Source organism: Macrotis lagotis, chromosome 7, assembly GCF_037893015.1.
Source record: "Macrotis lagotis isolate mMagLag1 chromosome 7, bilby.v1.9.chrom.fasta, whole genome shotgun sequence".
Taxonomy (NCBI): Eukaryota; Metazoa; Chordata; class Mammalia; order Peramelemorphia; family Peramelidae; genus Macrotis; species Macrotis lagotis.
Window position 1 is genome coordinate 83,103,187 of NC_133664.1, and position 19,168 is coordinate 83,122,354.

Sequence of the window (19,168 nt, forward strand, 5' to 3'; positions counted from 1 at the left end):
AGGTAACTGAGTCAAATAGGGTTAAGTAACCTGCCCAGGATCACATAGTGTCTGAGGTTGGATTTGAACTCAGAAGATGAGTCTTTCTGTCTCCAGGTTCAGCCTCCCCAACTGATAGACTTCTACAATTTTTAGTTACCATTTTGAAACTGCAAGTAAGAAATTCTGTGTTCAGGAAGGTTGCATTACCTAGATATGCACTTAAAGTTTTAATATAGGTGATAAAGTAAGTAACCTCTAAATCGGCTTTCTCTTTGTATTTTATGGGTACTCCTGGGACTTGCACTATCTCAAATAAAACCATTTCATTTTCCTCATATTTTTTTGCCCCATCTGTGGGAGAAGAAAATGAGTCAGAGTTTTCCTTAGGAAAAGCCTTGTTTCATTCAACTACTTAATGCCAAAATGATGATACTGAAATTGAGTCATTCACAGTGAACAGCTTGTCTTCAGAGTTGCATCATTTATATACAAAAAGTAGGTAGTAGGAAAAATGGGAAGACAAAGTGGTAGAGCTCACAGATGTACCTTTATCTATGTGTGAGCTTGTCTGACCTTTAAAAACTATGGTTTTATTGGTCACTTACTTTTGCTTTATGGTTACATGATTTCTTGGCCTACTGTTAATGGTGCTGCACTTTATTAACTTGCTTCTGGATGCTTTACATATTCTTTGAAAGTCTCTGGAAGCCTAGCCTTTGGGTTTTTTCTCTTAAGTGAAAAACAACATGGAAAATGGCATAGAACCTTAAACTTTAGTTCAAATCTTCCAAATTCAAATTATCTATCTCGAACTGTATAGCATATAATAACTAAGAAATCTAATGTTAGTGTAGCATCACTCTATAAGTTCATCATTATTCCAGAGTATTATTATACCAGAATTATTTTTGTGCCAATTCAAAGTTTCCCTGATGTAATTTATTTTTTACTAGATATTCCTGAAGTTAAAGCATTCATATTACATGTAAAGTTTTTTCCTTTTTAGTTTGTTTATGAAAATAAAAAAGTAACATTTTATTAGTTTCTCTTTTGTTTAAGGTCCTTAACAGCAGATATGTATACTTAGATTATTTGGAATATGCCATAAATCTATGGCAAGTAAATGATGAAATGTTCAGCTTCTACTTTTTTTCTCCCCATTTTTCTATTTTTTTCCCTTTTCATCACTTGTATCTCTTCTTTATTTCTATGCCAATATTCTTGCCTTTCTCCCCTATATTTAGCCATCAATTGCATCAGGAGTCTAAGGGATTGAAAAGAAAAGTGTTTTCATATAATTAGGTTAAGAATATGCAAAGGATGACTGGTGATATTTCTGAGGCAGTAGAAATTTACAAATATTTAGGGTGGAATGAATATTCACCTACTCTAATTTAAGTTAATTTGCCCTGTGTTGAATTATTGGTATGGATAAAAGAATATACTTGAATGAAAGTAGAAAATAAGTGGTTACATAAATCAATAAGGAGATATTTCTTAAGTGCTATACACCAATTGGGCCGGGCATTGGTGATCGAAATACAAAGAATGAAATGATTCCTACTCTGAAGGTATTTCATTTAAAGAGTGGAGAAAACATAGATATATAAGTACACACAGAAGAAATTCAAAATATATTCAAATTAGGGAACAAAAATACTCATAGTTTAAATCACAAAATGTTTTTATCATGAGGTGATTTTTGAGCTATGTCTAAAGAGAAGTATTATATGTAGTGAATTCAAAAACAGAGAGCTGCCTATACAAAGATATGAGAATGGGGAAATGAAAACTGTGTGTGAAGGACAAAGAGAAGGCCAGTGTGGCTAAATTGTAGAGTGTGAGTAGAGTAGTAATATATAATGAGGCTAGAATGATCGATTGGGAGCCAGGTTTTGAAGGTCTTTAGAAACCAAAAGAAGAGTCAGTGTTTGTCATAGAATTAACAGGGATCCTTTGGAGTTTTTTGAGTAGGGGAGAGATAAGTTCAGATCTGTGCTTTAGGAAAGATATTTATCTCTATAAATATGATAACTGTCAGTCTTTAATGTTTGTTTTCCCTGTAGGGATTATACCTGGCTCAGCATATTTAATTTTTATAAAGGATGATTTCTGTGTTCAAAGAACTTACAAATTAAAAGGGTAAATAAGAAGTAAGTACATGTCTGTAAAAGATAAGATACCAACAAAGAAACATCAATAAAGGTGAATTAAATGCTATGGGGATATCCTGTAATGAGAGATTTGGACTAGATTGTATTAATTAAGGATGTCTTCATGGACTGGTTGGAAGCTTAAATTTGGTGTTTTGATTTAATTTGTCAGGAAGGTGGGACATAAATTGGGTGAACAGAAGGGCAAGGACATTCCAGAAATGAGAATGAGTAAACTGTCTTCCAAGAATGAGCAACATTGTTTGATTGAAGTAAACTGTTCATGGCAGTCAATAATGAGAAATTAATGTTATTAATATAAATGAAAGCTAGATTAGAGGAGGTGCAGCTAGGTGGCAGAGTAGATAGTGTGTTAGGCTTGAAATCAGGAAAATGAATTTTCCTGAGTTCAGATCTGTCCTCAGATACTAATTAGCTGTGTGACCCATGGCAAATCACTTCATCTTTTTGCCTCAGGTTCCTCATCTGCAAAATGAGCGAACTATTCCAGGATCTTTGCCAAAATCCCAAATGGAGTCACAAACAGTGAGAAATGATTTGGGAAATAACCTACTGAACACTTTTTAGAGATTCTTGAAACTACTGTAGTTCTTAGGAGTGATTGATTAACTGTGAATATCTGGTCATTTAAATCTGACTTTTGATTTTTAAACATACAAATCAATTCTTGATCACTAAATATATTTTTTGTTTCTCTTGGCAAGCAGCTCATCTGTGAGAGGATATATTCTTGGCTTAAAAATATGGGAAAGGGCTTACAGTGTTTTAAGGTTTACCTAGCTCTAGCCTAAATTCTGTGATAAAGTTTAATGCAAGCCAGTTGACACAGTTTATCCAGAGGGAGAAAAGGAGCAATCAATTGATACTTCAGAACCTAAAAAAAAAAAAATGGAAATGTTTGGATTACTCTTAGAGCTAACTTAGGCTTCTGGTATGATGACACCTGTAAATTACTCATAGGATCAAGACTTTACCCGTCAACAGATTATTCAGGAAGGAAAATGCCATTTAAATATTGTGAGTGCAAGCATTTTTCTAGCTGAGAAACATCCAAACTCTTTACATGAGGAAATTTACCTTCAAAACTAACTCTGAAGTCCCTAGAATTAATTGTTGTTTCTTCGTCCTGGACCAAAAGTCTAGGGAAGCTTCTACTATTGGTATCATCTATTACCTATTGATTCAGAGCTAAAAAATACTTGAAATTCTGCCATTGGAAGAATCTACAACCAGATAATTTTTAGTATTGATGCCTCTGGGATCTGGTTGGATATCTCAATGGGAATCCATTGCCCCCTTTTTCACTGTGGACACATGAACCTCTTAGGGATTTCACTGCCCAGCCTGCTCTCTAAGTTTCCTGTTCTTTCTGTAACTATTGATTTCCCTGCAGGATCCCAGGTCCATAGTATTTCAAATTGGCAGGGACATATGAATTATCTTTACATCTCTCTCATTTTTATACCTGAGGAAGGCAACCTGTATCTAGAAAAGTTTACAGCATTTTTCTTTTCCTTGTGGGAATTAACAGTTCACAAGGGTTTATCATTCTGAGTCTTATAGATTTGCCTGAGTGGCTGAGAGACATTCCGAGGTCACACAAGTAGTGACAGACGTGGAATTATGAATTCTGATTTTCTGTAGAATGCTGCCTCCCAAGTTTCAGAATGGAGATTTAAATCCAAATCTTCTTGTGTCTAACCAATCTAGTATTAGGACCAACCAGTCACTCAACAAGCATTTTTCAGTGCTTACCATGTGTGAGTCCCTATGGTGGAATATGGAAACAAAAAATGAAAGTTATTTTTTAAGGCACTTAAATTTTAATAGCTCACTCAAATGTCCAGAAAAAGGCACATGCAAAATATAACCCTTATGCCATGTTGACTTTCATTAAAAAATTGTTAAAAAATGAGATGTAAAGATATCCCAAAAGACTTCAAAAAGTTTTAAGCTTTAATAATTTCAACTATATAAATGCTACAAACTTACAAAAGAATAATTTCAAAGTTTAATTTTTCCAATTTTTGATAGTTTAATTTTAACCACACAAAGTCACTTATCATTATGAATTTGGGGGCAATGATTTCTGGATGATATTTTCCCAGGCCCTCTTCTTATTTGACTTTTGCTGTCATTTCATATATCTTCATTGGACTTTTTCTTGTGGGGTCATGTGAAAATTGTTACATATATCAAAACCTAGTTCTTTGATGATCATGAAGCTAACATGAGCAGCAGTTGATGAAAGTTTTTATAAAGTGAGAAAGTTGTGTATAGCACAGAATGAGATTATATTCAATTTTATTAAATGCAACAATATTTTTTAAATAAATATAATTATTTTTGAAAGGATAACTTTCTGCAAGTTGGGCATTTTTTATAATTCTGAAATTGTTAGTTTATGATTGTTCAGACTTTGATGAAAACATATAATGTAACTAATAAAATATAATAGTGATGGGTGTTTCTTTTGATGTGTGTGGGAGGTCCAGATACATCTGCAACTTCAAGTTGTCTGACTATATTTGATCTGTGAAGTGCAATAATAGTAACTATCTCATAACATTGTTTTAAGGTTCAAAAGTTTTATATATATACATATAAAAATAAAATGTATATATAAAATATTAAAACATATAAAACATATAAATGTATATAATATATACAAATATATATATATATATATGTGCCTTGTTCTTACAATAACTCCAAGTGGCTCAAAGACTTGCCTAGGGCCCTTGAAGGTCACCTAGCTAGTATGTTTCAGAAGCAGCTCTTTTTTTTCCCAAAAAAGTTTATTTATGGAATAGAACAAGCATTTCTAAAACATAATATAATAAAAAGTTATTTGCACATGAAATTGCAAATCTAGTGTGTACAACTTGTAATTACTTTTATTTTTATTTTTTAGGGGTTTTTTTTTGTAAGGCAACGGGGTTAAGTGACTTGACTAAGGCCACACAGGTAATTATTAAGTGTCCGAGGCAGTATTTGAACTCCTGACTCCAGGGCGGGTGCTGTGTAGGTGCTCTATCTATTGTGCCACCCAGCCACCCCCTTGTGATTACTTTTAAACATGAGAAGCAGCTCTTTTAAAAGCAGGTCGTCTTGACTTCATTATCACTCTTTCACTACAATGCCATGCTACTGCTAGAATAATGAATTTATATTATAAGCATACATGTCTTATCTTATATATTATAATGTATTAATTGTGCTTATATAATTTTATAAAGTCAAAAAATGAAATAAAATCATAATGAAGCTTGGAAGCTCTGCAAAAATAAAGTGTGTCTTCATTTCAGAATGCAAATAGTATCTATCTACTTTCTGAGTCCTGGATTAATTATTTAAGTTATATTTATTGATCACAATACTGTGTGTAAGTCTCTTGCAAAATTATTGTAGGAGGAAAGGAAACAACAGAGCAGAAGAATCAGTCCTGAAATATAGACACATGTTAAAAGATAACTAAAAATATAAGGAAATCTATGATAAATTGCCAAATGAGTAGTACATCAATTAAGTAGTGTAGAACTTGAAGGAGGGGCCAGGGAAAGTCAAAGAAGCCTTCACATGAACTTGGCTTTGAAGCAATAGAAAGGATTTTTTCAGCTGAGTAAAAGGGAGGGAGTTCTCTCCATTTGTGGAAGCAGGAAAATACAAGGAAGCCAGTTTTTTTATGTAAGGCAGATTTGCCCAAGGTCACAAAGCTGGGTAATTATTAAGTGTCTGAGATCAGATTTGAACTTGGGTCCTGACTCCAGGGCTGGTGCTCTATCCACTATGCCACCTAGCTGACTTGCCAGTTTGTCTTTGAGTAAAGAGAGGCAGAGCGGTCTTGGTGCTTAAAGAACAGACAGCAAATTAGAATTCTTAAGGTCTTTTCAGAGGAGATAATTGGGAGAAAATAAATGTGGACAGGTACAACATTACACAATCCTTCTTTCCCTTCTTAATGTGTTATACAACAAAGAGTTGAGGCATTTAACATGGTTGGCTGGATGGGATTTAATTCTACTCTTTTAGGGAAAAACAAACAAACAAATAACAAACTGTGAAATTATTTTGAGATGTGGAGACCCTTGCTCATGATTTCTTCATCCTTTAGGTTTTAGCTCCTAATTATTTGTTCTCTTGCCTATTGTGTTTCACATGCTTCTGAATTTAAATGTCAGCTCCTTTTGAAACTCTAGAGGGTGGCAAGAATTCTCTCTTTCTCTCTCTGTATTTCAAACAGACAGTTAAAAAATTAGTGAAACTTGGTTCACATTTGGAATTGTAAGATGAAGAGATTACTTTCCCAGGTTTGAGTTTTCCAAAGAACTACCCAAAGCCAAGAACTGGGTCATAATCTCCTGAGTGAGGAGGGAAAGAAAACTTCCTGTGAATGTTTATCTATCTGGTGATAATTCAGTATCTTATTAGTGCACTAAAATGTCTTGTTTGTTCAGTCACAACTGAATTTTAATTTTCCCTTTTTATATTGCTTTCAAAAAATCATTCTCTGAAATTGTAGGGAGGAAGTTATATTGTTGACTTTTTAATCATTTCTTTTTTAAAAACAATTTGTGTTTTTTGTTAAACTATTTTGAGGATATTTTGATTTTCCCTTTTTCTTTAAAATTTTTATTATTTTCTTTTTTTTTACATATTACCTTTGGTTCTCAGTATCAGCTATCTTTTTTCCCTTACTTCTCTTATATAACAAATTGCTAGAATATTACTGTGCTCTAAGAAATGAAGAAGATAGGGAATCGGGAACGACTTATATGAACCGATGCTAAATGAAGTAGTCAAAACTAAGAAAATAATTTACATAGTCACTATAACAATGGGAATGAAAAAAATAACAAACATTGGAACTGAATTATTATAATAACCTGACAATGAAGAAAAGATAAAAGCAAATACTTCCTTTCCATCTTTTCAGAGGTGTAAGGTAGTAGAGATGGAACACTTGCATACACTATTGGAGTTGACTGATGTACTTACTAATTTTTCTAAACTACTTGTGATTAAAATGGTAAACATTGAGCCAGAATAAATGAAAGCATAAATATAATCCTTGTGAAAACAAACATTTTAAAGAAAACACTGTCTTGAGATTATTGATAGGAAAAACAAAACAATATGAAGGAAAAATGCATCAACCACTTATAAGGGTGTCTTATAGTGGCTGCACCGTCCAGGGTTTCCCAAGGAGGAGTATGATTTTTCAAGTTCCTGTAGATGCCAAGATTGGGGGGGGTATCATGGCTCACTCTTATCTTCTATATCCCTTCTGGGATTTTATTTTTAATATGACATTTCCCTCATGCAGAATAGTAGACTTTGGTTCTATTTGGCCAATAAACTCCTTATTCCTTTAGCTTTCATAAGGTGTCAAGTCCAGGTTAATTGGAGAACCTAAAGACATGTGAAGTTAACTGTTTATTAATAACATTATGAAACACCAAGACTTTGGAATCTTACAACTTGTACAGACTCTTTGTTTCCCATAGATTCTCTCAGTGCAAAATATTTTCCTCTTCCTTCTAATATTTCAGATGTTGTGATTTGGAAGGAGAATGAAGGGGTAGGGAGGTAGAGAGAGAAGGAGGCTATGAAAAGGCAAACAAGGTCTGGCCAGGAGATAATAGCTGATGGTTAAGTTTGTAGTATTCTTTTGTGTGTTCAATTTTTTTTTGCTTCATAACAATTGCTTACCTTTCGTTTAATATTAAATCCAATCTATATATTTTGTAGGTTTTTCCTATTATACTTTGTATATCATTAAAAAAATCAACTTTGAAATAATAGTCATGATAGAGCAGTATTATTACTTCCAAGAATGATAGTTGTGAAAAGAAAACAAATAAAATTCATTTTGAAAGTTTGAAAAAGAATTCAGGAAGAAATTCCTGACAAACTATGAAAGAAATCTTTAAACAGGGAAAAGGTGCTGAATGTCTTTATGGGGTTATTTTATCTGAAAATAATTAATAGTTTTTCATTTAGAGGAAAATGTAAACATATTTCTTCTCTGCCTGGATATTTGACTAAGGTTTAGTAATCTTATTTTTAATATCAAGACTGAACACTTTTCTAATATATTTTGTTTTATATACTGGCTGCCTTTTAAGGGCAAGTAGGTTTAGATTTTCTGAAAAAATAACCTTCAGTATTAGCTGGTTGTATTATTGAAGTAACATAGCAGCAGTTTAAAATCTTTGTGACCTCCACAGCTGATTAGAAAAATCCCATTAATGAAAGAAGATGCCAATCGGTAATGTGTTTTGCCAGTCATCATTGGCCTAAGCAGTCTGCATAATCCATTGTTGATTAAGTTAATGAAAGCCTAGCACTGGGTTTGAAAGCCTTGTGACAGCAGATTGGAATAAGATTGAAGGCTCTTAGATTGCACTATAGGACTGAATCAATGTTGGGAGGGTTACTTACCCAAATGACTCTAACATGCATTTCGTGAGCTTATGGGGTTTCTTTTGTTTTGCTGAGGGAGTGGATGGAAGAGAAGGAGGACACAGAGATGAATGATCTTACTGTGTCTTGATGAGTTTATTATCACTATCAAGGCTAACAGATGGTGCCGGATAGGCAATAGTGATTCTATGAGTGGACATGTGCAGCTGGGAAGCTCCTTTCGTGTAAGGTTTATTAAATGTTCTTTTTCTTTCCTTGCAGGTGACATCACACAGAAAGGGTATGAAAAGAAGAGATCAAAATTAATTGGGGCCTATCTGCCTCAACCTCCAGGTATGTAAATCTTAACTGGTTCCATAAAATCTAAAAGTTCAATGGGTCTTGAGAAATAATCATCTCAGGTACAGTGAAAACAGATGGATCCTTTGAGACCAGAGAACATTTTTTGATGTATAGTCAACACTTAATATCAAATACTTTTTTGGAAGTAAATAGTGCATTTCTTTATGTCTTTATACAGAGCCTTTATGGCCATTTGCTAGTATGCAGTTTGATAATTGACTTAATGAGTCAGTCATGTAAAGATGGCAAATCATGTAATAGCTATTTTCAAAAGTCCCATTCCTTTAAAACTGAAGAGCAGTTGGATTTAAAAATTCATTCTCTCTCTCTCTCTCTTTCTCTCTCTTTCTCTCTCTCACTCACACAAACACACACACACACACACACACACACGTGCTATAAAGATTTTTACCTGGAAATAGGATAACAAAATACTGTGTATGATTATGAAATCTCAGAGACTTGCTTTGTTTTAAATTGTAACTTATGTAAAATGTTTTATTTATTCTCCACACATGTATAGCATCTGCCTCATTCTAGCCTTTTCAGATTTGTTAGTTAATGTTATTTACTTGGACTTGGGTGATGGTAGTTTCTCCCTAAGTCTTAGTAAATTCCAGGGAAAAAGGAGATCAATTTTGGAATGAAGTGTTGATGTCTCAACTCTCGGGCAATCCTATCTGTGGTTTAAGGGTGACCTTGATGCTAACTATATGCAAGGAACTCCTAAAGCAAACTCAATTAAGAAATGTTTATTTTCCAAAGAATAACTGGAATTCCTTTGACGTTGAAGAGATATTCATCTCATTTCAGTCTGTAAAGAGCTGCTTAGAAATTCTGCTAGAAAACACATACAAATACATAGACACACACATACAAATACATATGCCCACAATGAAGCATTCTACTAAATCCTTTTAGCTTGATAATCGTTAATGTAACTAAAGTTGGTATTATTGTACCACTAGTTAATGGCAAGGTGTGCCATTTTTTAGTCAATTTATTTTTCATCCCATTAGTTTTAAAATAACAAACACAAAAAATGATGGGACCATAAAATACTATTTTTTTGGTGAGGGTGGGGGATCATTAACCAAAGTGGTTTTCCAAACTGTGTAATGGAAAGGATTCTTAGGAAGAATAGAGCATTGATTCATTTAGTTAGAATTCCTTTTGCCTTTCAGTTCCTCACGGGAGACATTTTTGGAAATTAGGTTGTCTTTCTCAGGCTTCATTAGTTGAAAAAAGAGTAGGATGGATGTTGTTGCTTCCTTAGATCTAAGGTGAAAGAGAATTGTAGGTGACTCTTCAACAGAACACTCATGACCAGAAAGACAGTTGAGTTTGCCTGAACCCTTCATGTGTAGATCTCCCAAGGTCAATTGTAAGGAGTCAAGTGATGGAAATCCATGGTTTGTTGTGTTTTTTTTCTCCTCCTTCCAACAGAATCATAGCCAATGCTGACCTCCTAAATAACCATGCCACTTGCTGACCTGTTTAAAGGAAGTAGAATCTTCTGTATTTTGGAAGAAGGCTGGGGATGGCTTGGTTGTGTGTTGTCCTTTGTGGTTGCTTTTTCATCCGTGCATTGCAAAACAAAAGTGAAACAGAGGCATTTCCCAAGAAGATAGTTCTCAAGCCGCAGCTTTGCAAAGAACTTGATTGACCCCAATGTTGGCCGGGCACTGATGGTGAAAGGCACTGGGGCTGTGTCTCCTGGTCCCTTGTTTGTTGTGTGTGCTGTTCTGCATGGGGGCGGGAGCTCCACTCACTGCTGTAACAAATTTAAAAAAAAAACTAAAATTTGAATTAATTAGTTTTTTTTTCAACTTGTTACAGCAGCGAATGGAGCTGCCGCAGTACGGTGTAGACTGCAGCACAGTGAAGGACCCACAAGGAGGATGCTCCGTTCCGCCAACATCGGGGTGTGTGACATCCGAGAAGCAGCGGCCAGAGACCGGGCGGCCAGCTCCGCAGGAACCCGGCCTCTGTTTTATTTTCGTTTCGGTGAGCACTGTGTTCAAAAAGAGAGAGAGAGAGAGAGAAGGAAATAGTAAAGAAATTGTTGTCCCTGAAAGAAAACTACTCACCTTGAAAATCCTCACCTTAACTTGGGTATACTTGAAATGGAAGAAGTATAAATCCTAGAACTAAAATCATAGAACTAAAACAATCCTAAAGATCATTTGGTCCCATTCTTCCATTTTATAGACAAGGAAAAACTAAGGCCCAGAAAATGTCATTTACTGAAGATAACGTAACTAAGTTGTCTTCTGCCTCTCATTTCAATTCTCTCATTTTTTTTAAATTTTATAACTCTTTATTTGGAGTTGGGGAACACACAACAACTTAACATTTGAAAAATGGGGAAAAACTATTCAATCATTCAACTAAATTTCTCTGATTTTCTATCAGTTCAATTATTCTATGGTCAAACATCTGTTGGAAGGTTGGATTCAGTTCTGAACATCAAACCACTTAGTTGTTTTTTTTTTAAGACTTCTAAATTAGTCAGATTGACAGATCACAAGTTTGGCAAAAACCAGAAAGAAAACACAAGCAAATAAAAAAAAATTCAAAGTAGCCAATCTAGTTGACCAAAACGGGAATATAAACCTTCTGGTTTTATCAAAAGAAAACTGACATAGACCAAAGTTTTGACCTCATCTATTACCCCACAGAATATCTCCCGACCCTAACCCCCCTATAAACATGTTGCATTTGAATCATGTACAAGTAATGGAAATTATAGATATTGAACTTGCAGAAAAGCCTAGATCATACTGATTCCATCATTCTAATTTTAAAAATCAGGTACAAAATGGTTGTGTGACTTGCTCAGGGTCCTTATGCCAATAAGTTCTTGAACCCAGGTCATCTAGAGGCCAAATCTAGTACCTTAACTATGTCTGGCTAATGAGATACTATTAGAATTCTGTAATATATCTTAAGTCATTGGTCCATATCTCAGTTTTACAGACAAGCAGGGGTGAAGTTTGCTCTTCTTCTTCCATCTGCTTCCATCCATCCTTTGCAATTTGGCACTCGTCAACTTGTTGATGGCCCTGGAAGCCTATAATACCTTTCCCAGTATAAAGAGAGATAAAAGAGAGAAGAAACAGATGAGGTGACAGAACTGTCTGCTTTCAGCAAGGGGTGACTTGTCATCAGATACCAACTGAGAATTTTTTTGAAGGCTCACATGCCCACTGAACATGAAGGAAAAATATGTAATTTGACAAGAGAGTGTTTTGTGTAGAGGAGCCATTTACCCACATTAGTTTCCCTGGTTTCCTTTGAGAATGAGAAACATCTTTGCCTTCCCACCTGTGATTTGAGGACAGGTTGTCCTACTTCATGGTCTATGGGCAGTTGACACTCAATCTTGCTTCCTTGGTATTATTTGGTGGTTTTTTCCCACCTTTTCCCACCTGTTCTTATTCTCTTAGAGATTTACTCCTGAGTGAATAAATGCATTCATTATGCATAACTTAATTCTCCAGTTATACAGTTAACTGAAGCAGATGTTTTTAAATTAAATAATTTAATTCTTTCTTGACTGCCCACATTTTATAATGATTCTTCTTATATTGAAGTCTAAAATATCCCTGTTCTGTCATATGTCGAAAGACAGATCATAGAATTTTGAAGATTTATCAGAAAATAATTTGTATTATTTCATTCAAAGTTTTCTATGACATGTAAGGTATTTTCAATGAACTCTTCATTTTAAGACATTTTAGAAACAATGCAAGAGCATTTGTAGTAGAAAGTATATTTAGAATTTTCAAGGTATATTAAGAATGAGGCTTTTGATTAGAACATTTTATAGATTTTTGTGTAAAATTCAATGATATAATTTTCTACAGATTTTTTTGAGCATTTATAGTAGAATGTCAACACCATCTCAAGTGGTTCTTCTAGAAGCCATCTCTTTTTGCTACTTTTTAATAGGCTTTTTTAAGCATTGATTATAACCACTTAGTGTTACATTCAATAGTAACTACAGGCATTTTTTTAGGGTTTTTTTGCAAGGCAAATGGGGTTAAGTGGCTTGACCAAGGCCACACAGCTAGGTAATTATTAAATTCTGAGGTCCAATGTGAACTCAGGTACTTCTGACTCCAGGGCTGGTGCTCTATCCACTGCGTCACCTAGCTGCCCCAACTACAGGCATTTCTTAAAAATATTGTAGTACTTTCAGTAATGACTGAGAAAAGCCATTGTTTCTTTATACCATAAGATCATGCTAAGAGGTAGAAAAATGATTAAAACAAAGATTTTAATGAAGGATAAAACGTCAGGGGTGAAATATAGCAAATTGAGACTAATATTTGAAAGAAGGATAAATACTTAAGATATGTTAGCATTTATTTGATACTTGTCCTGTTCTGACTCTTAGGAACTTTTTAAGTTATTATCTGTTGACTATTTTGATTATTCTTGCAAATAGATGAGGTAGGAATCAGTGCCTTTATCTTTCTTCTCAGTGAAATTTCATTAGTACATAGAACCTTGCTGTTCCTGCATCATAATTTACAGTGGCATAATGCAACTATTACAAATGCTACCATCAATAAGTAGCCTAACTTTTCTCACCCACATAAAGCATCAAGAACATTTTATGGCAGGTGTCTTAAGTAACTTGCATTTGTTCTAAGTGTTGGTCTGTAAAATTTCATTTACCCTCCAGAAGCTATCGATGAGAGTGCTAGAGTAGTTCTCCCATTTCTATGAGATGTTTGGCACCATCCTTGACTATTCATCCATTCAACATCCTTCTCGCTTTTACTCTAGAGTATTAATGTGGAATAATTTGTTACTATGGTCATTGAAGATACAAAAGTAATAACAAAATATAATACATAAATATGTAACTTAAGGATGATCACAGAATCAGTAGGGAGCTCACATCTACCTAGTCTATCTCTCACATCTACCTAGTCTATCTCTCTATCTAGAGAAGAAACTATAATCTACCATCCATTTAGTTTTTGCATGCTGAGAGTTTTAGTAAGAAGGAATCCTCTACCTTGGAAGCAACCAATTCTATTCTGGGGCAGTTTTAATTGTTAAGAATTTTTTTCCTGATAGGAGCTCAAGTCTGCTTCTCTAAAATTCTATCACTCCCTGTTTTACTTTCTGGGCCCCAAACAATCTAATCTCTCTCCTTTTTTTGAAAAAAAAATTATTTATTTAAGGCAATTAAGACCTCAAACAATCTAATCTCTTTCCTTTTAAAAATAATTCATTTAAGGCAATGGGGTTAAGTGACTTGCCCAAGGGCACAGAGCTAGGCCATTATGAAGTGTCTGAGGCAGGATTTGAACTCAGTTCCTCCTGACTCCAGGGCCAGTGCTCTATCCACAGCACCACCTAGCTGCCCCCTTTAATCTCTTTTCTACTTGATTAAAAGACAATTTCATGTCTCATTTGAGTTTTCTTTCCAGATAACTCCAGTTTCTTTATTTACTTGAAAATGCTCTAAGCAGGTGGATGGTGCACAGCATATAGCACCGGCCCAGGAGTCAGGAACACCGGAGTTCAAATCTGGCCTCAGCTACTTGACACATACTAGCTGAGAGACCTTGGGAAGTTACAAGTGACTGCCTCACATCCAGGGCTGTCTCCAGTTGTCCTGATTCAAATCTGGCCACTGGCCACTGACCCTGGTGGTCCTGGAGGAGAAAGTGTGAGGCAGGTGACTTAGCATAGCCCCTCTCACTCAAATCCAGTTCACTTTTTTGTCATGGCATCACCTCCCTGATGCCATAGCCCTCTAGAGAATGAAAAACAAGCATCACATCACTCGAAAATGGCCAAAATGTTCCTATTAAACCTTCTCTTCTCCAAAGCAAACATGCCCATTTCTTTCATGTAGTTGAGGACAGTGATCCTGAGTTTGCTGAGGTCTCTTCTTCAAGCAAAACACCCTCAGTTCTTTTGTCAACAGACCTTGTTCACCATATACTTGAGGTTTTGACTCTTCTATTTGCCATTCTTTGGAAACTCTAGTTTCCTCACATGTAGGACCTAGAGTTGAACATACTGCTCCCAGATGTAGGCCTACTAGAACTAAGTGCAACTCTTCATTTTTTTTAATATTTAAAGGGTTTTAATTTTTAAATATTTTTAAAATATTAACAATAGTTACTAACAATATTATTGTTTAAAATATTAAATGATGCAACTAATTAAATTTGCTTAGCAACTATTTACATTAATTTTAATTTAGAACATAGAGCCTTTCTATTATTTCCACTACAACTCCACAAATCATAGATTTTTTACTCATTCATTTTTACTTTGACTTTTTCACTTTGGATTATTTTAAAACAACCTTTCTATATTTCCTCAGCTGGTGATTTGCTTCTTTCACCCCATGTGTATCAAATTTATTTTGAGTCCTCAGTCCATCACTTGCACATTATGTGAATATGGGAAAACCAGTTTCCTAATCAATAAAAGAAGATATTTCAGTATTTTGTTAATAAAGTTACTGTATCAAAAAGTTGTGAGGATAGTGTGTTATGAACTTTTGAGCATAACAATGTGATTTTTTATTATTAGAATGCTTTTAGAAACTAGAAGAATAAAAAGGGCAGTATCTTCATGTGGAGGTAGTGGTGTTTGTACTCTTTACTCAGTAGCCCACTGGGTAATTCAAATCTGCTGTTCTCCCTTCCATTCCAGTTTATTTTACTCTTCTCTCTCTTCTCCCTTCTCTTCCTCTCTGAAAATCCCCAATTTGCAAAATTAACAAAATTAGATATTTTTTCCCACTATAAATAAGCAAGAACGCATTCAAATAATTAGTCTGGAAGGTACCTCTTAAAGATATTTAACTTTGTAAGTGTATAAAAATATACATATATGGGGGGGTGCACAATTCAGTTATATACATAAACATATATTCCTTTAGAGGATAGCTTTATGCTCTTCACCTACTTCTTTTACTTTTTTCAATCATCACCACCCTTTTCTTGTGGTTTCTGCTTTGAGTAAATTTGGAAGGCAAAGTAGTCATGGAAGCAGTATTTATTGCTAAGGATTCTCTGAAGATGGCTGCCTGCTAATCGTGTTCCCATTTCTAAAATATCAAGGACACTATGATCTTTTTACCTCAGCAAATACAAGGGAGCTGAATGCTTGTTTGTTTATTGTTACTTTGGAAAACTCAGCTGAAAAATTCTTTGTATTAGATGATAATACAAAACTAAGAGAACCCAATTTGAAATCCATTAGCAGTATTCAATAAAGCATGATTATTTGTATAATTTAGAGGGAATAAATGAGTTGTCTTTGCCTTGCATTTCAACCTCCATGATCTCATCAATGTAACTATCTCCTTCACCAGGTAGATTAGAACTCATCTTCAGCCTCTCCTCCTGGGTGATTGCTCTACCTAGTTTTATACCTGACTCAATGAGCCAGGGGAGTTCTTCTTGGCTCATTTTATTTTTTCAGCACTCTAAAATATCTAAATTCCTCAGTCACTTACTATCTCTGTGACCCTGGGCAAGTTATTATTGTGGTTGTTATAATTATTCTACCAGGGTAGCCTCAGCCTGCCAAATTGTCGTTTCACCTCCCTCTAAATATTTCAAAGATTGACCTTTGCCAGTCGTACATGTCCTGTATGTTGCAACTTCCCAAGCAAATGTCTCTGTCCTGTTTGATTAAACAAGCATTTATTATGGTTATTATATGGTAGTGTGTTCTTGTTCCTATCATGTATCTTTAAGCTGTTCTTTGGATTACTTTCCATTTTGATTCTCTTAAGGTCATACACAGTGCTTCATAATTTGCAGTTATATGGCATCCAAAGAATAGTATTGAATATTTAAAAGTTATTTCATTTTTATTTTTTGAAAGCACCATTGAAAGAAATTTTTGACTTAAAAATGTTTTGAAATGTACTTCCTTTACAGTTTCGGGTTTCAACGTATACAGAAATCTGGACTAATTAATAGGATATCAGTTTATTTCACAATCTGAGTCATATATATTCTTCATCCACTGGGTCTTTCCTGTTTGCAAGAAGACTAATCCATGAAACAGATTTTTGTTATTTTCTCTTTTAAATTTCTATTATTTCTTCTAAATGATTTTGATAGAAACTAGCCTTTTTAAAAATTAAAAGTTATTTTTGTTCGTTGAGTTTGGCATTTGTTTTAATTTGTTCCATCCTTGCCATTGTAGCAGAGGGCTTCTTCCATTGAATCATTTCTCAATACTACCAAAGCACAGATTTAGGGTAATGTTTTCATTATGCAAGTAAGAGAATGAAATCATCTTGGATGTGATGTTCAACTGTGCTAAGCTGTACAACATACTCTACAAAGTTTTTAAGTACTATATTAGGCAGCTATTAGTATTATAAGTCTGATCATGACAATAAAAATTTCATTTGCTATCATAAGCATTTAAACTGAATCTGATGTGTTTTTGTTTTTCTTTTCCTTTTCCTTTGCCTTGGGAATATATAGGTATGAGTGTAAGTATATAATTAGCTAGTGTAAGCAGACTTTGCAGACTGGTCTTCAGCTAAAGGAAGCCTGTAACCTCTAACTCCTCTAGGGATGTAGGAATAGATTGTATTTTCACTAGATAAAATACAAGAGACAAGGTCAAGGCCTGAAATAGAGAAAGAAACAACATTCAAATAGGTAATTGTGAGTAATTTAAAACATGGTTAGTCTGTGACTCAGTCTGATATTTTCCTAGAACAGATTGCTACAGGAAATATAAAAGAAATCCCAATTATAAATGGGCTTGAATTCCACAAACAGTTTGGCCCAGCACTCACAGACACTGGTGAGTCTGAATTTCTCCTGCTGTTCCTTCTTAAGGAGTCCGTTCTCATTGCTAACTGAAGTGTGAATAATTCTCCTCCTCATTTCAAAAGGTTTCTTTGAGGCTGTCTCCTGGGACTGTCATCAACTCTCTGAAAGCAAGTGATTGGCTATCCTGATTTGATATCTTTTATCAACAAAAGTATTAAATTACTTGTATCCCGATTAAACCATATTCTTGATCAAGAATATAAAATTGACTTCCAAAACTTGGTCAGGAAGTGTGCTTATGCTTACTGAATATAGCAGTGGAAATAGCTGATGGAAGGGTTAGAGAAATTTCCTGTCACTACTTAGGGAATGGTTCATTTTCTGACTCTTAAGGAAACAGGTTCTTCAGCCTAATTAAATTCAGATAGAGATGGAAGTGACTCAAAACTAAGTTTTTTTTTTTATTTTATTTTTGTTGTTCTTCTCAGTCTTAAGCATTGAATGTCAGTACATTTATTCTCCTGTAAGTTGAGGATGTTGCATTGCCTAATTCTCTCTCTTTCGGCTTCTTGTGTGGTAGCAAAATGACATAGGAACCTGGGAATTCCCATTCCCTCAGTGTGAGCTCTCTGCCTCTCTACCTTTGGATCAAGGATGCATTTACTGAAAAACTAGGAGTAAAGGCATAAACCTGGCTTTAAAGAATTTTCAAACTTCTTGAAATCATTAATAAAAATGAATACCAGGGCGGCTAGGTGGCACAGTGGACAGAGCACTGGTCCTGGAGTCAGGAGTACCTGCGTTCAAATCCGGCCTCAGACACTTAATAATTACCTAGCTTGTGTGGCCTTGGGCAAGCCACTTAATCTCATTGCCTTGCAAAAAAACAAAAACAAAAACAAAAAAAATGAATACCAGAACCTTGATTAATGCATATTGGATGAAATAGCACAGACACATTGGGAAGATAGAGGTAAACAGTATTTAATAGGAGTATGTAGACAGAAATCATTATAACCTTATGAGGTAAGGGTAAGGTGGTGGTGTATATTTGCTTATCCTGAAATAATAATTTTAAGAATTGATATCATCAGAGTGGTAAAGTCATAGAAATTATATTATAATTTAAAATAATTTTTTTGCTTTCCTTTTGTCTTCTTATGTGGACAATAGTAAATCAAATAGGGTTCACTGAGGTAACTATGTAAAGTTCTTTCTGAGTATTAAAAGAATATATATAATGCTAATTATTCATACCATTAAATATGTTACCTTTTTTTCCTATTTGTGGCAACACATATTTCTTTCTGACACTGACTTTATGTAGCTTTAAAGTAAAGGTGATAGTAATTTAGATTTGTAAGAAGAGAGGAGAATAAAATTCCTCAGTTCTATTGGCAGATAAACTTAAAAATTTGAAAAATATCTGTAATTTCTTTAAAATTCCTAAAGTCTAAC

At 34.5% G+C, this 19,168-nt stretch overlaps 1 protein-coding gene across 5 annotated transcripts in view; it reads left to right on the plus strand.

Annotated features, from left to right (window-relative positions):
* DIP2C (disco interacting protein 2 homolog C) overlaps positions 1–19,168 on the plus strand; it is a 579,123-nt gene that overhangs the window by 311,918 nt on the left and 248,037 nt on the right. For 3 of the 5 annotated variants that reach the window (XM_074193228.1, XM_074193229.1, XM_074193232.1), the window contains exons 2-3: positions 8,844–8,915; positions 10,764–10,931. In XM_074193228.1, the coding sequence (XP_074049329.1) occupies positions 8,844–8,915; positions 10,764–10,931 (240 nt within the window). The remainder of the gene's footprint in view (positions 1–8,843; positions 8,916–10,763; positions 10,932–19,168) is intronic. The other 2 variants (XM_074193230.1, XM_074193231.1) reach the window with 1 other exon arrangement.